At 38.2% G+C, this 17,549-nt stretch overlaps 1 protein-coding gene across 5 annotated transcripts in view; it reads left to right on the top strand.

Annotated features, from left to right (window-relative positions):
* The window catches only part of SPOCK3 (SPARC (osteonectin), cwcv and kazal like domains proteoglycan 3), a 499,116-nt gene that overhangs the window by 220,701 nt on the left and 260,866 nt on the right, over positions 1 to 17,549 (top strand). For 4 of the 5 annotated variants that reach the window (XM_062199005.1, XM_062199001.1, XM_062199004.1 and 1 more), the window contains one exon: positions 15,631 to 15,745. The exons of the other annotated variant lie outside the window; for it this stretch is intronic. In XM_062199005.1, coding sequence (XP_062054989.1) covers positions 15,631 to 15,745 — 115 coding nt within the window. The remainder of the gene's footprint in view (positions 1 to 15,630; positions 15,746 to 17,549) is intronic. 5 annotated transcript variants of the gene reach the window in all.

Raw genomic sequence — 17,549 nt, 5'->3', positions numbered from 1 at the left:
GGCCATTTGGGGGGTGAATCAATGGAAGGAAGACCTTTCTCTCTGTCTGCCTCTGCCTCTGCCTCTCTGTATTTCTGCCTTTCAAATAAATAAATAAATCTTTTAAAAAAATATATACTTAGTTATAAATCCTGATACTTTGTATTAGTGTCATTATTCTGAGTCTCTTTTTAGAGACTTGCTTTATGTATTTGAAAGAGAGAGAGAGAGAGAACAAGAGAGAAGGATCTTCCATCTGCTGGTTCACTCCCCAAGTCACGTAATAATTGGGGCTTGACCAGGCTGAAGCCAGGATCAAGGGACTGCACCTGGGTTTCCCACGTAGGTGGCGGCAGCACAGACACTTGGGCCAATCCCTTCCAGCAGCCTTTCCACCATTAGCAGGGAGCTGTGTCAGAAGCAGAGTGGATGGGGCCTGAAACATGCTTGGCTGTGGGATGCTGGTGTTGGAGGTGGCTTTACCTGCTGTGCCCCAGTGCTGGCCTCAAAGGTCTTAGTTTTAAATTCAGGAGTAAGTTTTAAAATCTGAGCATACATTTTCTTTCCACTTTTATAATATTCATATCACAGTTAGAAACTAGTCTTTTGTGGACACTCCCAATATGATTTCAGTTTTGGGAGATGAGATTTAGATCTCTATTCTCTTTAGTATCCTTAATTTTAAAGTAATTTTGTCTATCTGCAATGATCAATGCTTCCCTTTTAGAAGAGCATCCTTCATTGATGGGGAAGAATTGATTTTTGGTATCTAAATTTTAATCATGGGATTTCTCACACTATATTTTGGATTGCATGCTCTGCCACTCTGAGACAGTTGATGGAAAAGACCCTCAATATTGTCATTTTACAAAAGGAGATTTTTTTTTTAAGGACAGTGCTTCAGAAAAAAAAAGAACTTTTTTATTGGAAGTAGGATTTACATAGCATAAAATGGAACTTGTTTAAATGTACAGTTTGATAGATTTTGATGAGAGCAGATACCTACTTTAACACCACCTCCATCAGTGCTCCTCCTGCATTGCCAACCCTGCCCCACACTGTGATTTTCATGTGTGTGTGTGTGTGTAACTATCTTATAGTAGCTTGCAGAGGAAATATATCTGTGCTTAGAATCCCTGTGTAAATCTGTTTGGTGATGAGCTTCATTGTTCTTTTAGAATGATTTAATGTGACAATGATTGTTTTTACTTTTAAATTGGAAAAAAAAAAAACCCTCAAGAAACAGAGTTTATTTAGGAAGTAATGAGTTTAGAGTCAAAGGCTCTCCCTTCTGGGCAGTGATGCTGCATCCAAATGCAGGGCTCGGAATGTGAGTGTTCCTCAGTGTGGACAAGGGATTCCCCCAGCGGGAGGTGGAAGAGCTCAGGGCGGGTCACCTGCGCAGCACATTTTGCAAAGAGTTAATAGCTGTCACTAAAAGTCTAAATGATAATGACCAAATATAATGCATTCTGTGCACCTGGACATAATCTAAGCACTTAACACCATACCTCCCAGGTAAGTTAAACCACAGAGTTATAGTTTGCCATTGTATGTGTTAGAATTAATAGCTAAATTTCTTCAAATTACACCTCCCCCTTCTTTCCTTTTAGAAACTTAATTGTCTTTAAAGAAGAACTCAAGGATGGTACATCTCTTGTGAGCTCTTAGACATAACTAACTTATGAGACATAGTAAATGGAGGTGATTCTTTTTTTTTTTTTTTTTTTTTTTTTTTTGACAGGCAGAGTGGATAGTGAGAGAGAGAGACAGAGAGAAAGGTCTTCCTTTTTGTCGCTGGTTCACCCTCCAATGGCCGCTGCAGCCGGCGCATCGCGCTGATCTGAAGCCAGGAGCCAGGTGCTTTTTCCTGGTCTCCCATGCGGGTGCAGGGCCCAAGCACTTGGGCCATCCTCCACTGCCTTCCCGGGTCATAGCAGAGAGCTGGCCTGGAAGAGGGGCAACCGGGATAGAATCCGGTGCCCCGACGGGGACTAGAACCCGGTGTGCCAGCGCCGCAAGGCGGAGGATTAGCCTGTTAAGCCACGGCGCCGGCCTGGAGGTGATTCTTAAGAACAAATTTTACTATTAAGTCTCACAATACAACTCTTTGGGGACAGAGGTCCTTCATGGGAGGTTAGTGACTCTTGTTGTTTATTTAACAAATAGCACTCTTATGTATGATATCAGTGATCATCTGACATGAGCTGCCTTGGCTATGGAAGCCTTTTGGACCCACTAGCTCAGCAAGGCCATAAGCAAAGTAGTTCTCTTCTCCCTTCAGAGAAAAGTGCCTCCTTCATTGGCAGCCATTTCTTCCCACTGAGGTTTCACCCACAGGGGTCCTTTATGTAGGACCTTTTTTTGCCAGTGTCTTGGCTTTCCATGCCTGAAATGTTCCTGGGCTTTCCAGCCAGACTGGAATGCTTTATGGACTGATTCTGAGGTTGGAGTGCTACTTGAAGCAGTCATCATTCTATGAGTCTGCTATATGGACTACTTCCCATGTTGAATTCACTCCTTTTTAATTCTGTCTATTCTTGTTTCCAAACACTTAGTCCTATTAACATGATCACTTTAACACTTGATATCTGTATGGTCACTTTATCACTTGTTCCTATCCATTTGATCTTTATAACACTTAAGCTGCTATTTTTATCAACCAGCTTAAGGGATTTTGCTTATTGATTCTTTCTGAGTCAAACATCTAGCATTAACCAAATCATAGGAATATTTAACTCTAATACTGGAAAGAAAATTGAAAATATAAATCCTTATGAGGCAAACTCAGTGCCATCATTTTATCTGTCCAATAGTAGAATAGAAAGTGGAAGCAAGGAAAAAAAGTAGGTTTTCACTTGTAATCCATTTTGCTAGAAGGCATCTATCTCATAACAGAAACAATATTAGCACTTATAATTTAAGAATTTTGGGGGACAATACAATGTACTAACAGAGAAAAAAGAATAAGGGGAAACTATTTTAAAACATTCATCAACAGTAGAATAAAACTCTGCCTAGTAAGAGCATTTAGATTTTCCATTAATTTTGATTTGTCAATGCAGTAGTCAATTGAATTTAACAAAATTCTTAGGCTAGAGTATTATTGAATAAAGATGATATTTTAATATTTATTTATTACACATTAAACTGACCAGCAATTGGATCTGAACTTGCTGCTAGTGGAGACCTCCTGTTTAATGCCTGTGATGAGTCAGAGTTGGAGCAGAGGTTTTATACCTCTGAAGTAATACTAAGTGTCGAAACTAAGAAAGTCACTCCAAAGACTTGCAGCTACATTTAATCACATTTAGCACCACAAAATTGGCTGTCAGAAGTCTAATTAACTATCAGGCATTAGCTCTCTTTTCTATGCTGCTCACTCGCACAGCCTTTCGTTATAACATCTGGCAAGTTTAAAAAATTCCCTTGAAAACCACTTCTTCCGGGAGCTTTACAACATAGAGTTATGGTGAAATGAACAGTTGTCAGAACAACAAAAACATATTTAATGCTTCATTGTTGAGCCACTATAGGAGACTGTTGAAATATTGGGGTTCCTGGTTAATTCATTTTATGGGCGATCATGCAATTAAGCTTCAAGAGATATTTTAGCAAGAAATTGGTGGATACATATTTTGATTTTACTATTTAGTCATGTGATTTATTTTTCCAGAATTTTTCTGAATTGCAGTCTCTCAGGCTCAGAGTTTACCTGCTTTTCAATCCTGAAGAATGTTCAAGTTAGTCTTTCTTTTCCTCATTTTTTTTGCAACTGCTAAGAGCACTTTCATCATCTAAATATACTTTGTTATCAATTGCAATTCAAGTGTGTATTTGCTTATATGCTTGCTATAATAGCGGCAGATAAACCTGCCAAAACACACAAAATTTTGATGATAAACTATTGTAATATCCGAGAATAATGCAAACTGAGTTTTATGAATGTATTTTTTTCAACTTACATAAGAAAAGTCACATATTTGTGTATACAAGCCTAATCCAAATAATTTTTAATACCTGGAAACTTCAGTCTAAATAAATTGCATAGCAACTCCTTCCTCTATTCACTAACATTTTTGGTTACATGTACCTCTTCTTTTATATTTTAATCTTTAAATTTAAAGGATAGCTCCAAATAATTGTGAAATTCATTTGAAAATAAATTGCCTTTTTTTCTTTCAATTCCTTAGCTACTCATCTCAAACTTGAAAAGTGCCACTTGACTAAATGTGAAATAAACTAGATTTATAAAAGAATAAATGAGGCCGGCGCCGTGGCTTAACAGGCTAATCCTCCGCCTTGCGGCGCCAGCACACCGATCCTGTCCCGGTTGCCCCTCTTCCAGGCCAGCTCTCTGCTGTGGCCAGGGAGTGCAGTGGAGGATGGCCCAAGTGCTTGGGCCCTGCACTCCATGGGAGACCAGGAGAAGCACCTGGCTCCTGCCATCGGATCAGCGCGGTGCGCCGGCCGCAGTGCGCCTACCGCGGCAGCCATTGGAGGGTGAACCAACGGCAAAAAGGAAGACCTTTCTCTCTGTCTCTCTCTCTCACTATCCACTCTGCCTGTCAAAAAAATAAAAAATAAAAAAAAAAAAAAGAATAAATGAAGACTTGAGTATATGTTTCATTTAAAATCACATCAAGTATAAAATCAGGAAATTATGGTAGGGGTTTAGCCTAGTGGTTAAGTCAGTGGCTGCAACACTGTCCCCCATGTCCAAGTGACAGGGTTCAGTTCCAGGCTGCAGCTCCTGATTCCAGCTTCATACTGATGTGGGACCTGGGAGGCTGCAGAGATGGCTCAAATAGTTGGATTCCTGCCGCACATTGGGGAGACCTGGATTGAGTTCCTAGCTCTTGGCTTCAGTCCTCTCTTGTATGGTTGACACTTGGGGAGTGAAACAGCAGATGAGAGATCGCTAGTAAATAAATAAGAATAAATCAGGAAATTATAGTAAAATATGTATATAAAGTAAAGCAATGTGAATGTCATTCTACGAATGCCCATTTTAAATTGCTGTGTTCAGTGGCTAAAAGCATGCCTCACATTCTGTTGTGAATGTCTTGGGGCCTAAAGGTAAGAGAGAATATAGTTATTTACAACATGCATCAACTGAACTGTCTTTCTTAAATAGAAAGTTCTATTTGCTGACAGGCTGGTGCTAATAATGGTCATTTAGCTTGTTCACTTTTAAATTCAAGACTCAACCTTTTGTAAAATGTATGTGAATCTTTGAGGAAAAGGACATAGCTTTTAAAGTTGTATTTTACTAGCATTGATCTTGAAGGAAGGGTGTATTTTGTTCTGATAATGATTGTTGCTAATATCTGTAAAATTTAAAATTATCTTTTGATGACTCTTTACTGATACGTTTGAAATTGGGTAAGTAACAGTGCTGGCATCCGTACCCAAGGGCCTCTTTGAGTCCCGGCTGCTCCACTTCGAATCAAGCTCCCTGCTAACGTGATTGGGAGTGCAGATAATGGCTCAAATACTTGAGCCCTGACCACCCCCATGGGAGTCCTGGATGCAGTTCCTGGCACTAGCCTGGTCCATCCCTGGGTGTTGTGGCCATTTGAGGAGTGAACCAGGAGATGGAAGCACACTCTGTCTCTTTCCCTTTTACTCTGCCTTTCAAATAAATGAAATAAATATTTTTTTTAAAAGAAAAGCAGCTTTGGGACTAACTAGAAAGAATGATTGTTAGAAATGATTTTGTTTTAGCTTCTTTTAATTAAGAAACATTTAATTGACTCAGAGTGATTGTACGTATTGAGAAGGTACGGGGTGGCATTTCAGCAACATGTACGCTGTGTGCACTGATCAGAGCCATCAGCTCAAATATTTATTATGCTTTTGTGTGGGAACCTGCATCCTACTGTGCTATTCTCCCCACCACTCCCTCCCTTTTAAATGAAATGAAAATAGCAAGTTCTTCTTCCTACCCAACTTCACCCCTGTATCCTGTAAACTTCCTCTCTATCCCCTGACCATTCCCAGGCCCTGGTAATCACTATTCTGGTCTCTATTTCCCTGAGGTCAACATTTTTCCTTCCACCTAGAAACTGCATCATTTGTTTTTCTATATCTGATTTATTTCACTTACCATCGTGTCCTCTAGTTCCATCCATGTAGCTACACTTGATAGAATGTCACTCATTTTTATGGTGGAATGGTTTCCCCCGTGACTATCTGTCCCTTGGAAAGGTGTGCCATAGGCAGCAACTCCCAAGTCAGCTGAATGAACTCCCAGCTTCCACGCGTGGATGTTTCACCGATGTTGACATCACAGTAACTTGCATCTCTCTTAATTAGCATTTGTCTGGAAAACTTTCCCTCCAATCCATTTATTTTTTAACTCAATTTTATTATAGTTTAGGAGTAGCTCCAAAGATCCCTTAGATGCATCTATAAGCCCAATCTAAGATTATTTATTTTTTTCTGTTCCATGCATGGTGATTTATTTTTAATGTAATAACTATCATTTCATTATTAAAATATCTCTATTTTGCTGTGTTATCATTTTTTCTTGGCTTTTCACTTCTTTTCCTGTGTTGTAATGGATTGATTCTGTTTTATTTAGTGCCTATTAAGTTTTGATAGGTTAAAAATTATGAAATATCTTTTAGTAATTTCCTTTGGATGTTTAAGTGGACTGCCAGCCTAACCTGACGAGTAAGTTGCTATATATCATCCTGGGGAACGTGAGACCTGTGAACCCTTTTACTCCACATCTTTGACAACCAAGCCCCCTCACTATTTTACTTTACAAGTATTCAGTGTGTAGTGATAAAATCAGATTAGTTAGTATGTTTATGGAAATCCTCACTTCTCCCTCCTCACCGAAGCTGTCATTATTTCCATCATGATTTTTACTGACACAGCCAAGTTACAGGTCTCAACTCTGCCAATTCCTTGGTTCATCACTGCTTCCTATTGTCTCTCTTTCTCTTGGTTCACATGGGCAACTTCTTTCTATTTGTTGACATATGCAAATGGTGCTATAATTTTGGTGGTAGTTATCTGTATATAATTTTATTTCCCAGTCACTCTTAAATAATAATTTATCTCAGTCTGGAATTGCGATAATTATTTTTCCACCAGAATGAAGATACTATTTCATGCTGTTTTGTCATAGTTGCCACTAAGAAGTCTGTTCTCAGTCTGTAGCTGTTCTCAGTAAGCAATCTGTTTTTTCAATTTATTTCATTTCAATGTGTTCTTTTCTCATTTATTGTTTTGAAGTCTCAACACTTATGCTTTGGTAATGAATTCGTTCTTAATAACTATACTCACTAGTCATGTTAACCACTCTGGAGGAATTTAATAATTACATATCATTCATCCTTACTGAATTTTTATCTTCATGTATTTTAATGCTTAAAATTTTTCTGTAAGTTCTATTTTACTATTTTACATATTTTCTTGTCATTTTTTACTTTTTGTACTTTTCTATATTTAATAAAATATTTTGTACTCTTAATTCATTAGCATACTTAATATTTATATCTGATTTTTAAAGAAATGTTTTGATTTCTTGACATATTCCCTTTTTAAGTTCCTTGATTTGTTGAACTCTCTCATAATTATTTGTTTCCCACTGTGATTTGTAAGTTTTTACCTGTGATCATCTGCAGTTATTTTACTTTGCTTCTCTTCTTGTTATTTTTGTTTTTGTGAGGGTTGTGTCCTGGTTTGTGCAAACTTTTTTTTTGACAGGCAGAGTTAGACAGTGAGAGAGAGAGACAGAGAGAAAGGTCTTCCTTCCGTTAGTTCACCCCCAAAATGGCTGTTACATCCAGGGCTGTGCCTATCCGAAGCCAGGATCCAGGTGCTTCCTCCTGGTCTCCCATGCAGGTGCAGGGCCCAAGCACTTGGGCCATTCTCTACTGCCTTCCCGGGCCACAGCAGAGAGCTGGACTGGAAGAAGAGCAACCAGGACAGAATCTGGCGCCCCAACCAGGACTAGAACCCGGTGTGCCGGCGCCACAGGCAGAGGATTAGCCTAGTGGGCTGCGACGCCGGCCTTTTTTTTTTTTTTTTTTTTTTCTGTGCAAACTTTTGACAATCATATATTCTTATTTTTGCTTTTCTCATAGCCCTAGGATTTCTAAATGACTTTGACCAATTTTCATTAGTTTATTTGCTTGAAATTTTTCCATAATGAAAGTAAATGTGATTTCAAATCTGAACACCAGTGTTTTTCAAATCTCCAGAACTGAGGTGTTACATCATTTTATGATCATTTCTCTCTCTCTCTCTCCCTCTCTCTCTCTCTCTCTTTTTTAAAGATGTATTTATCCATTTGAAAATCAGAGTTACACAGAGAGGGAAAGAGAGTCAGAGAGAAAGAGAGGTCTTTCATCCGCTGGTTCACTCCCCAACTGGCCACAAAGGCCAGAGCTGTGCCAATCCAAAGCCAGGAGCCAGGTGCTTCTTACAGGTCTCTCAAGAGGGTGCAGGGGCCCAAGGACTTGGACCATCTTCCACTGCTTTCCCAGGCCATAGTAGAGAGCTGGATCAGAAGTGGAGTAGCCGGGACTAGAACCGGCACCCATATGGGATGCCGGCATTGCAAGTGGTGGTTTCACCTGCCACTTCACAGCACCGATCCCAGTCATTTTTTCTAACCACAGTATTTGTATGCACTTAAATTTTTCCATTTATTTTTGTCAGTTCTGCATTTAAGAGAGAGGCTCATCAGAAATCCAGGCTTGAAGCAGAATTCTTGCCAGCTCCCATTTTTCCCATCAGCCAAGGGGGCACATAATGCCCTTGGATGCTTACTAAAAAATCTAGATTCTTGACTGTCACATACGATTTTTTTCTTTCTTTAATTCTTTTCCAGTTGTTGGCTGTGTATTAATGGTTTTTGCTTTATTTGATTTATCATTGTTATATATTTGAACAGACAATTGAATGTGGAATAAATTAGTTATATAAAATCAAAAAGGACAAGAGTCATTGTGGACATAAGCACAGTTTACTTGGCTGGAGAGAGAAATGTAACAATTTATCTGAAATAATAACTCATTTTGGGGAGAAATTGCCTAAAGCTTAAGATTGTGCAGCATCTTTTTACAGTCTTAAAACATGTGAGACTTACGTCTTCAAGTCGTCTATCATACTCTTTTATGCTACAATTTTTATGGATTCATGCTAATGTTTCCTCAAAAAGCAATTTAAAATGTTGCTAATAGGAAATATAGATGTCCCAAAATGACTTAATCTTTCTCATGTTTGAGGGAAAAAAAAAAAGGGTATTGAAGAAGTATGTATTTTTATTTACAATAAAATTGAAATATTTTTATTTACAATAAAATTGAAATGCCCCAGTAATTACTTGTAACACATTGCAGTACACAGTGAGATTGCTGAAATTGTCTATGAACTACCACATTTATAACATTAGGAATTGCAACAATGTGTATTTTTAAGCCTACAAATTGTATATATATAAATTACTTTTATTTTGTTTCTATAAATTTTTCCAGTGTTCAAGCCAGATTTTGTTATGCTCATTTCCCTTATTTTTTGAAGATTCATTTATTTATTCGAAAGCTAGAGTTACAGAGAGAGAGATAGAGAGAGAGAGAGTTCTTCCATTCACAGGATCACTCCCCAAATGGCCACAATACCCAGGAATGAGCCACGTTGAAACCAGGAGCTTCATGAGAACCACGTAGGTGCAGTGGCCCAAGCGCTTGGCCATCTTCCGCTGCTTTCCCAAGTGCATTAGCAGGGAGCAGGATCAGAAGTGGAGCAGCTAAAACTCAAACTGTTGCCCATATAGGATGCTAGCATCACAGGTGGTGTCTTAACCATGTATGCATCAAAGCTGGCCACAGTAAATCACTTTAAGATACAAATCAGTCATGTTGCTGGACTATTGCCGGTGCTCAAGCTCAAAAACTAAGTAAGAGGGGTCTTCAGAAACTTCGTGGAAATTGCACATTAGGGATAAGATATGCATGGATTTCAAAATACTTTGCACCAAAATAAACTCACTTTTCATTTAATACTTCCATCAGCTGTTTGGAGTTCTCTCGTCTGTCTGTATTTCAAATGCTTACATTCACTAAGCAGCTTCTCAATTTCACCTCCCCTGTTTGCCTCAGCCTGATACGTGTTAATACTGGTGACTTCTGCTTCAATCACTCAAGGCTTTCTCTTTACTTTGCCCCTTCAGTACTAAGTTTATGTACAAGTAATGTACTTCTTCCACAGACCCTCCTAAAATAAATTAAATTGGTATTTAGATGGTTCAAGGCCTTACGGCTACTGGACCTCCGACAATGCTAATGTTCTATTCCGTATACAGCCCTCTCACCTTCACCCACGAAGTGGGGATATGCTGTTGACTAGAGCGACATCAGTATGCTCTTGACACAGGTGTGCTTCTCGGAAAGTTAAGCATTTCTATTTTAACCTCATGCAGTCTAGTCAAAGTTTTCTATTGGAATTTTGAAAGCAATAATATGGACATTTTAGGTTTCCATAGGACAGTGTCCTGGTTTTATAAACCATGTAATTAACCTCTCGGCAGGCAGTTATTTTAAGCGTTTACCATGATTACCATAGGGACTGAACTGAGGCTCAAGTGACATTATGTGTATTGTATTGGTCACACACAAATAGAGCCCAAAGCAGGCCAAGTCATGTGTCCGTGAACCTTGACTCTATAAACAGTTGAAAATCAAGACCGCATGCAGGAGCGTGTAGACTACTTGGAAGAGAGCTCTGATGATGGAGAACATGTGTATGATTTCTAGCAAAAATAATCTGAAACATCACTTTATGCATGTATCGATGGGGAGGAGTAACACACCCCAAGGATCCAGAGAAATGGGCTGTGAGGGGTTGAAAGAACGCAGTGGTGCATGGGCCTGTTGCATTGTGGGAAACCAGGGAGACAGCCAAGCGAAGAGGCAGACCTAAGACAGCGCAGTGAGCTATGTTTTAAAGGCCTAAACATATATGGACAGAAGGGAATAATTAAAGGGTTTTCCAGAATGTATGTTCTGCATGAAAGTGGTAGTGCTTTAATGTGAAGTTAAGACGTCAGATTAAACAGATGGCGTGGAGGTTCTGTGGAATGGTTTTCTCAACTGAAGAGGTATCAAAATCCTGTTAGGCCCTAACTAACAGTGCAACAACTGAGCTATTCAGAGGAGAGGAAGAAGGCCAGGAGACTATGAGAATGGACACTCGGACTGAAAATCAGACAAAGAGGCCGTGACAGAATTCTTTTTGCTTTATTTGCTTGTTTTATTACATTGAATATATCAATACTATTTCAGCAGTTTTTGGAATCTATGTGTTCTGTGTTTTGGATAATATAAAGGTCAGTTGATCATAGGACATCGTTACAGCTACTCTCAGTTTCACCTAAAGCACAGCAAACAAGGTTCTTCAGTGGCAAATTATATAGACTTTGTAATTCCAAGTTTTGGGGTTTGAGTGCTTACTCCACTAGTCACTATTGGTACATACTAGGACATGGCTCTTGGGCTACAGTTTCCTTGTCTCTAAAACTGATGTAACACCTATTTCAGAGAATGGCTTCAGGAATATTTTACATATAAACAGAAAAGAGCTCTACCAGGACATAGCAAACACTGCATGAATTGCGATTGTCACCTGCTCATATTATATCTCATTCAAATCCTTAGAACAGATATGTTTTAGAACTTTGAAACTTTGTGTTGCCAAAAGGCAATATGATTTATATATATTATAATATAAATGGTTGTCCTCTGAAAATGGCTTGTTACTGTTTTTAACTTAAGATGGTATAAAAGTGATATGCTTTTAACTTAAGATGGTGTAAAGAGTTTCTACTGGCCTGACACCATGAGATATTGATCCTCCCTTGCCATGTAGGGAAGAGGCTGTAGCTCCCACTCTGCAACATGGAGTCATGAGGGAAGTGGCTGATTCCCTGTAGGTACTGTGGTGCTAAGTTGGGATTTTGATAGGCTATGCATATTGAATGCATTTTGGACTTAACAGTTTCAATTTACTGTGAGTTTACCTAGACATACCCCATACTAACTCAAGAAGCAGCTGTGTATGATACCCAAAACATGTACTGTTAAATTCTAATGCTACAGCACATCACCCTGCAATAAGACAGTCATCCTTTGGAAGCAAAACACAAACTATGTTAAGGGTCATATTTTGTATTAACTCAAGGCATTATTTTCTCTACTATAGGAGATTTCCAAAAGTACACATACTTCTCTGCACAAGAAAACAAAAACAGAAACTTTGAATTGCCAGAGCTTTCTCTATTTGTGATTATATTTTAGTATTTTAAGAGATTGAAAACCTGAGGCCTAAGGACTTTGGGACCATCTCCAGTCCAGTGTAGAGGATGCACATACAGTCCGTGAGGAGACTCTACGCTGATCTGAAGCCAGGAGCCAGGTGCTTCTTCCTGGTCTCCCATGCGGGTGTAGGGGCCCGAGAACTTGGGCCATTCTCCACTGCCTTCCCGGGCCACAGCAGAGAGCTGGACTAGAAGAGGAGCAACCAGGACTAGAACCCAGCGCCCATTTGGAATGCCTGCGCCACAGGCGGAGGATTAATCAAGTGAGCCACAGAGCCGGCTCAGGAGTGTAATAGGATTTTGACAACTACCCAATATAGGTTATGTGAACTAGGAGAAATAACCAAGATACTAATAGTCTCCATTCAAGATATCATAGCAAAGTTTAACAATGATATTTCACATGCAATGTTTGTGTTTTAAAATGAAAATATTTCTTTTCATTTTCTAAATAAAATATCCTATCTTAAATATAATCAAAGTGAATATATTCATATATTTGTGTATAGTACAGAGTTTGTCAGCCATTATTTAATTGTTAGAAAAATCCAAGTTTAGTTAATTTTCTGAATCAATCTCAATAATTAGATCTCAAAATGAAGATCAGGAAGTGCCTTAAACATGCTTAATGCCTTCTAAGCTGTTTTGTACTTTTCTGTGTTGTCCATCAGTGAGATTCTATGATTTTTAGTGCAGTGGGTTGATGAGAATTTCTAAATTATTGGTGGTTTAAACTAATATAGGATAATAAAAATGTTCTAGCCGTTTTCATTTGTGTAGTGATCAAAGTATATTCAACATTTTTAGAAAATAACATTTAATATAGCTTATTTTAATTTTTGAAGGTACTTTGAAGCTACAAGAAGCTAATTTATCAGATCATTGTTTATTTTAGCAAATGGCCAAAAATCCAAACCTTTATTTAGTATGGAGGAGACTGAAATGTGTATGCTACAAACGGATACATTTAATGTATTGACCATTTTATTGTGGTAAAATATGATATTGATTAGATAATATTTCATAAACCATCAGTGTTAATATTCCTTTTTAAAAGACTCATTTACTTCAAATGGAAAGTGACAGGGGAAAAGAGAGAGTTAGTTAGTTCTTGAATCTGGTGGTTTACTTCCCAAATGCTTGCAGCAGCCAGGACTGGAACAGGCTGAATTCAGGAGCCTGGAACTCCGTGGAGGCCGCCTATCTGGGTGGCAGCGGCCCAAGCACTTGAGTGATCGATCATCTATGGCCTTTCCAGGTGACTTGGAAGAAGAGCAGCCGGGACTCCCACCGGAACTCTAATACAGCATGCAGCTGTCCCAAGACGTGGCTTAGCCCAATGCGCCGTAACACCTGCTGCACTATTTGTTATTTTAAATCTCATGCTTATTTAAAAGCTTAAACAAGAGTTTTGCATACAATTACTTTGTATCTTTTAAACAAAAATGTGTTAAGTATACATATATTGCCATCCATATTTTATTGAGTTCATCAATAATCAAATTATATTCGCCTTATTTAAGTAAGATTTAACTCATTTAAAGCTAAAATTGGTTTGTGCATAACAGATGTCAGTTTGAGTTTACGCAAGGTTTAATGTCTGAAGGAATTTGGCTCAGATCCACATTTGATGCTCCTGGGACAGCTCAGGGCCCTTCTAAATACCAGTGTTTCTGCATATTCCAAATGCATATTTTTCTGGTCATCCTGGCTCTATTTTTACTCATGCCCTAGAATGTTTTCAGTTTTCCATCTTTCATTTCTTCTCTCAATTTTGGCATGGACCCAACTGTACTCTTAATGCCTTTCCCTTATTTATACTAACTCCCCTTCCAACAGTCCCTTAACAATCTCAACGAAACATCACTGACCATAACCAACATGGATTACCTATAGCAGTATTATTCATAATACCTAGAAAGTTTTAACACTCAAACTTCCCATCTACTAGTCTATATGTAGGTAAAATATAGAATATCCATACAATAACATTATTTAACAAAACCAAGAGGATAGAGTGTGGTTAAATCTCAGAAACACTGTGCGGAGTGAAAGATGATGGACACAACAGACCACTTACTTTATGATTTGATTTATAGGAAATGCCCAGAATAAGCAAATCGATAGAGACACAAATTAGACTGATGTTTGTTTAGTAATAGGAGGGAAGAGAGTGAGAGGTGATAACTAGAAGATACATTTGAGTTTTCTGCTGGTGAAAATATTTTAAATTGATTATAATGTTAGTTTCTTTTTTTAATTTATTTTTAAATGCTTATTTATTTATTTGAAAGGCAGAGAAAGACAGAGAGAAGGAGAGTATGTGTGTCTTCCATCTGTTGGTTCACTCTCCAAATGGCCACAGTGGTTGGAGCTGAGCCAGTCTGAAGCCAGGAGCCAGGAGCTTCTTCCAGGTCACCCACATAGGTGCAGAGACTCAAGCACTTGTGCCATCTTCTACTGCTTTCCCAGACCATTGCAGAGAGCTGGATCGGAAGTGGAACAGCCAGGACTCAAACCCAGCCCATATGGGATGCTGGCACTGCAGGCAGTGGCTTTACCACAGCACTGGCCCCGATGTTAGTTTCACAATTGCAAATATAACTAAAACTATTTATTATAAATGTTATATGAATGGATTATAGAATATGTTAATTTCATTTCTATAAAACTGTGACAAAAATTATCGATGTGTTACATATTATTTGTGTTGGCAGAGACCTAGAAGAGGTTTGCTTGAAGAAATGGAGTTCAATTATTAGGCACAAATAATCTAAAAATGAAGATGCATCATCATCCTGGTTGTTGCTGTGATGCTGTCAGACCCCAAAATTCTGTTCTCCACTTTTCTTGGACATCCAGAGACTCATTAATCCCCAGTGACAGCCGTTTGGGTTTTTATCATTTTTCTCTATCCACTGACATCTAACTATAGGGAGGGGAAAAACAGATTGTAGTTCTTCACTGATATAAAATACTATAGTTGCACATTCACACTTTATATCTCCACTTTAAGTGTTACGATATTAGTAGCAACTACAGAGTTGTGGTCTTAAAGTTTGTTTTGATTATACTTTATTTGATCATAGGACTCCATGCATTTTACCTGCTGCATAGAATGAAGGAGATTAACTGTAAACACTGATTCTGGGGCCTAGAAAAAGCATCTCTTACCAGAGGACGAAGGTGAAGAACAGTTACACGTCAATGTTGTGGAAATTACTTGCGACCAATGTGTTTGATTAGAATAGATACCTCCCCTGAACAGAGATTGGTTTTAACATTTTCTGCGCAATTTCTGTCCTTTTTATCTTCAGCTTTAGATCCAGCTAAAGATCCATGCTTAAAGATGAAATGCAGTCGCCATAAAGTATGCATTGCCCAGGATCCTCAGACGGCACTCTGTGTTAGTCACCGGAGGCTTACACACAGGTAAACATGGCTAAATTAAATGCCACTGACAGAACAGTACTCTTTATCCTTAGCACAAATAAATGCGGAGCATAAATATTTGGTAGTGTCTGCTAATCTTGTGTACAGAGTTTTATTGAAACAGTTTCAGAAGCTTGATTAAGACAATTATGATTCACCTGGATTAAACTCTGCTATAAATCAGAATCACTGTGGATTATAGAATTTAAGGCATGCATTTATTGTTGACTAAAGGAAATTTTTCAAATATTGTATTAAAATATTTTTCTATATATTTGTGCTTTTTAAGGTTTAAAGAATAATTAGTTTTGGGACCCTCTCAATATTTTTTTGTGGCTACACTTTCCCACAGGAAAGGGTTAGAAACAAATTTAAAGGGTAGAAATAAATTGACTGATGTTTGTAAAAGAAATAAGCTAGCAATCACTTTATAGGGATTTGGGTCTGGCACTCTTTGGAATATCTTCCTTAGGAAGCACAAATATTGTTCTTTGGGGGCTGACAAAAAAAGGGAAAGAAAGGATTTCAAATGTGTGTTCTAACAATCAGTAGTGTTCCTGTAAGGTAGGCTGTGTTTTTTAATTCTTTAAAATTTTTTTCTCCCCAAAGAAACCTTTTATTTAAGGAATACAGACTTTATTAATTTATAAGTACAACTTTAGGAATATAGTGATTCTTCCTACCATATCTACCCTCCCACTCACTTTCCCATGCCTCCTTCTCCCTCTCCTGTCCCAGGCCCATTCTCCACTAAGTTCCATTTATGGTTAGCTTTGTACACAGAATATCAGCTCTCTACTAAGTAAAGAGTTCAACAATTTGCATTGTGAAAAAAAAAAAAAGCAAACAAAAAACTGTACTTCAACAATCAAGATAAGGGCTGCTCAAAGTCATTGCATCTTGAAGTTAATTTCACTTCTTTTTTATTATTTATTTAATTAACTTTAACAAAGCACCCAAGAATTATACCTCTTTTGGGAACACTTAGACATGGTTATAATACAACTCTTTGAGCACAGAGGTCCTGCATGGGAAGTAAGTGCACAGTGACTCCTGTTGTAAATTTAATAATTAACACTCTTATGTGTGAGGTCAGTGATCACCTGAGGCTCTTGACATGAGCGGCGTAGGCACTGGAAGCCTTTTGAGTCCATAGACTCCATCAATATTTAGACAGGGCCATAAGCAAAGCGGAAGTTTTCTTCTCCCTTTAGAGAAAAGTACATCCTTCCTTGATGGCCACTTCTTTCCAATGGGTCTCATGCACTGTGATCCTTCATGTAGGACATTTTTTGCCACAGTATCTTGGCTTTCCATTCTCGAAATGCTCTCGTTGGCTTTTCAGCCAAACCAGAATGATTCTGAGATCAGAGTGCTATTTAAAGTAATTGTCATTCTATGAGACTACTGTGTGGACTGCTTCCCATGTTAGACATTTCTTCCTTTTTAATTCTATCTATTATTAATACCAGAACCTTAACACTTAAGATGGTATTTTTACCACCCAGCTTAAGGGGACTTACTTTAAAGTGTTTAAAGCTTAAGGGGCAAGTTTTTAAACTGTATTCTTAGAAGTAGCTCTGTAGGAATTAATGCAGAACTATACAGCTTTACAGTTACAAACTTAATACACTTCATTTTTACAACTTCAGGAACATGGTGATTCTTCCCACCATGCCTACCCTCCCACCCATACTCTCAACCCTGTTTCCTCCTCCCTCTCTTATTTCAACTCTTATATTTTACTGAGATCTATTATCAGTTGACTTTGTACACATATGTTTAACTCTGTTGATTGAAGTGT

The sequence above is a fragment of the Lepus europaeus genome, chromosome 8 (assembly GCF_033115175.1).
Source record: "Lepus europaeus isolate LE1 chromosome 8, mLepTim1.pri, whole genome shotgun sequence".
In the NCBI taxonomy this organism is placed as follows: domain Eukaryota; kingdom Metazoa; phylum Chordata; class Mammalia; order Lagomorpha; family Leporidae; genus Lepus; species Lepus europaeus.
Note: the sequence above shows the minus strand (reverse complement) of the source record. Positions and strands in the feature narration are given on the sequence as shown.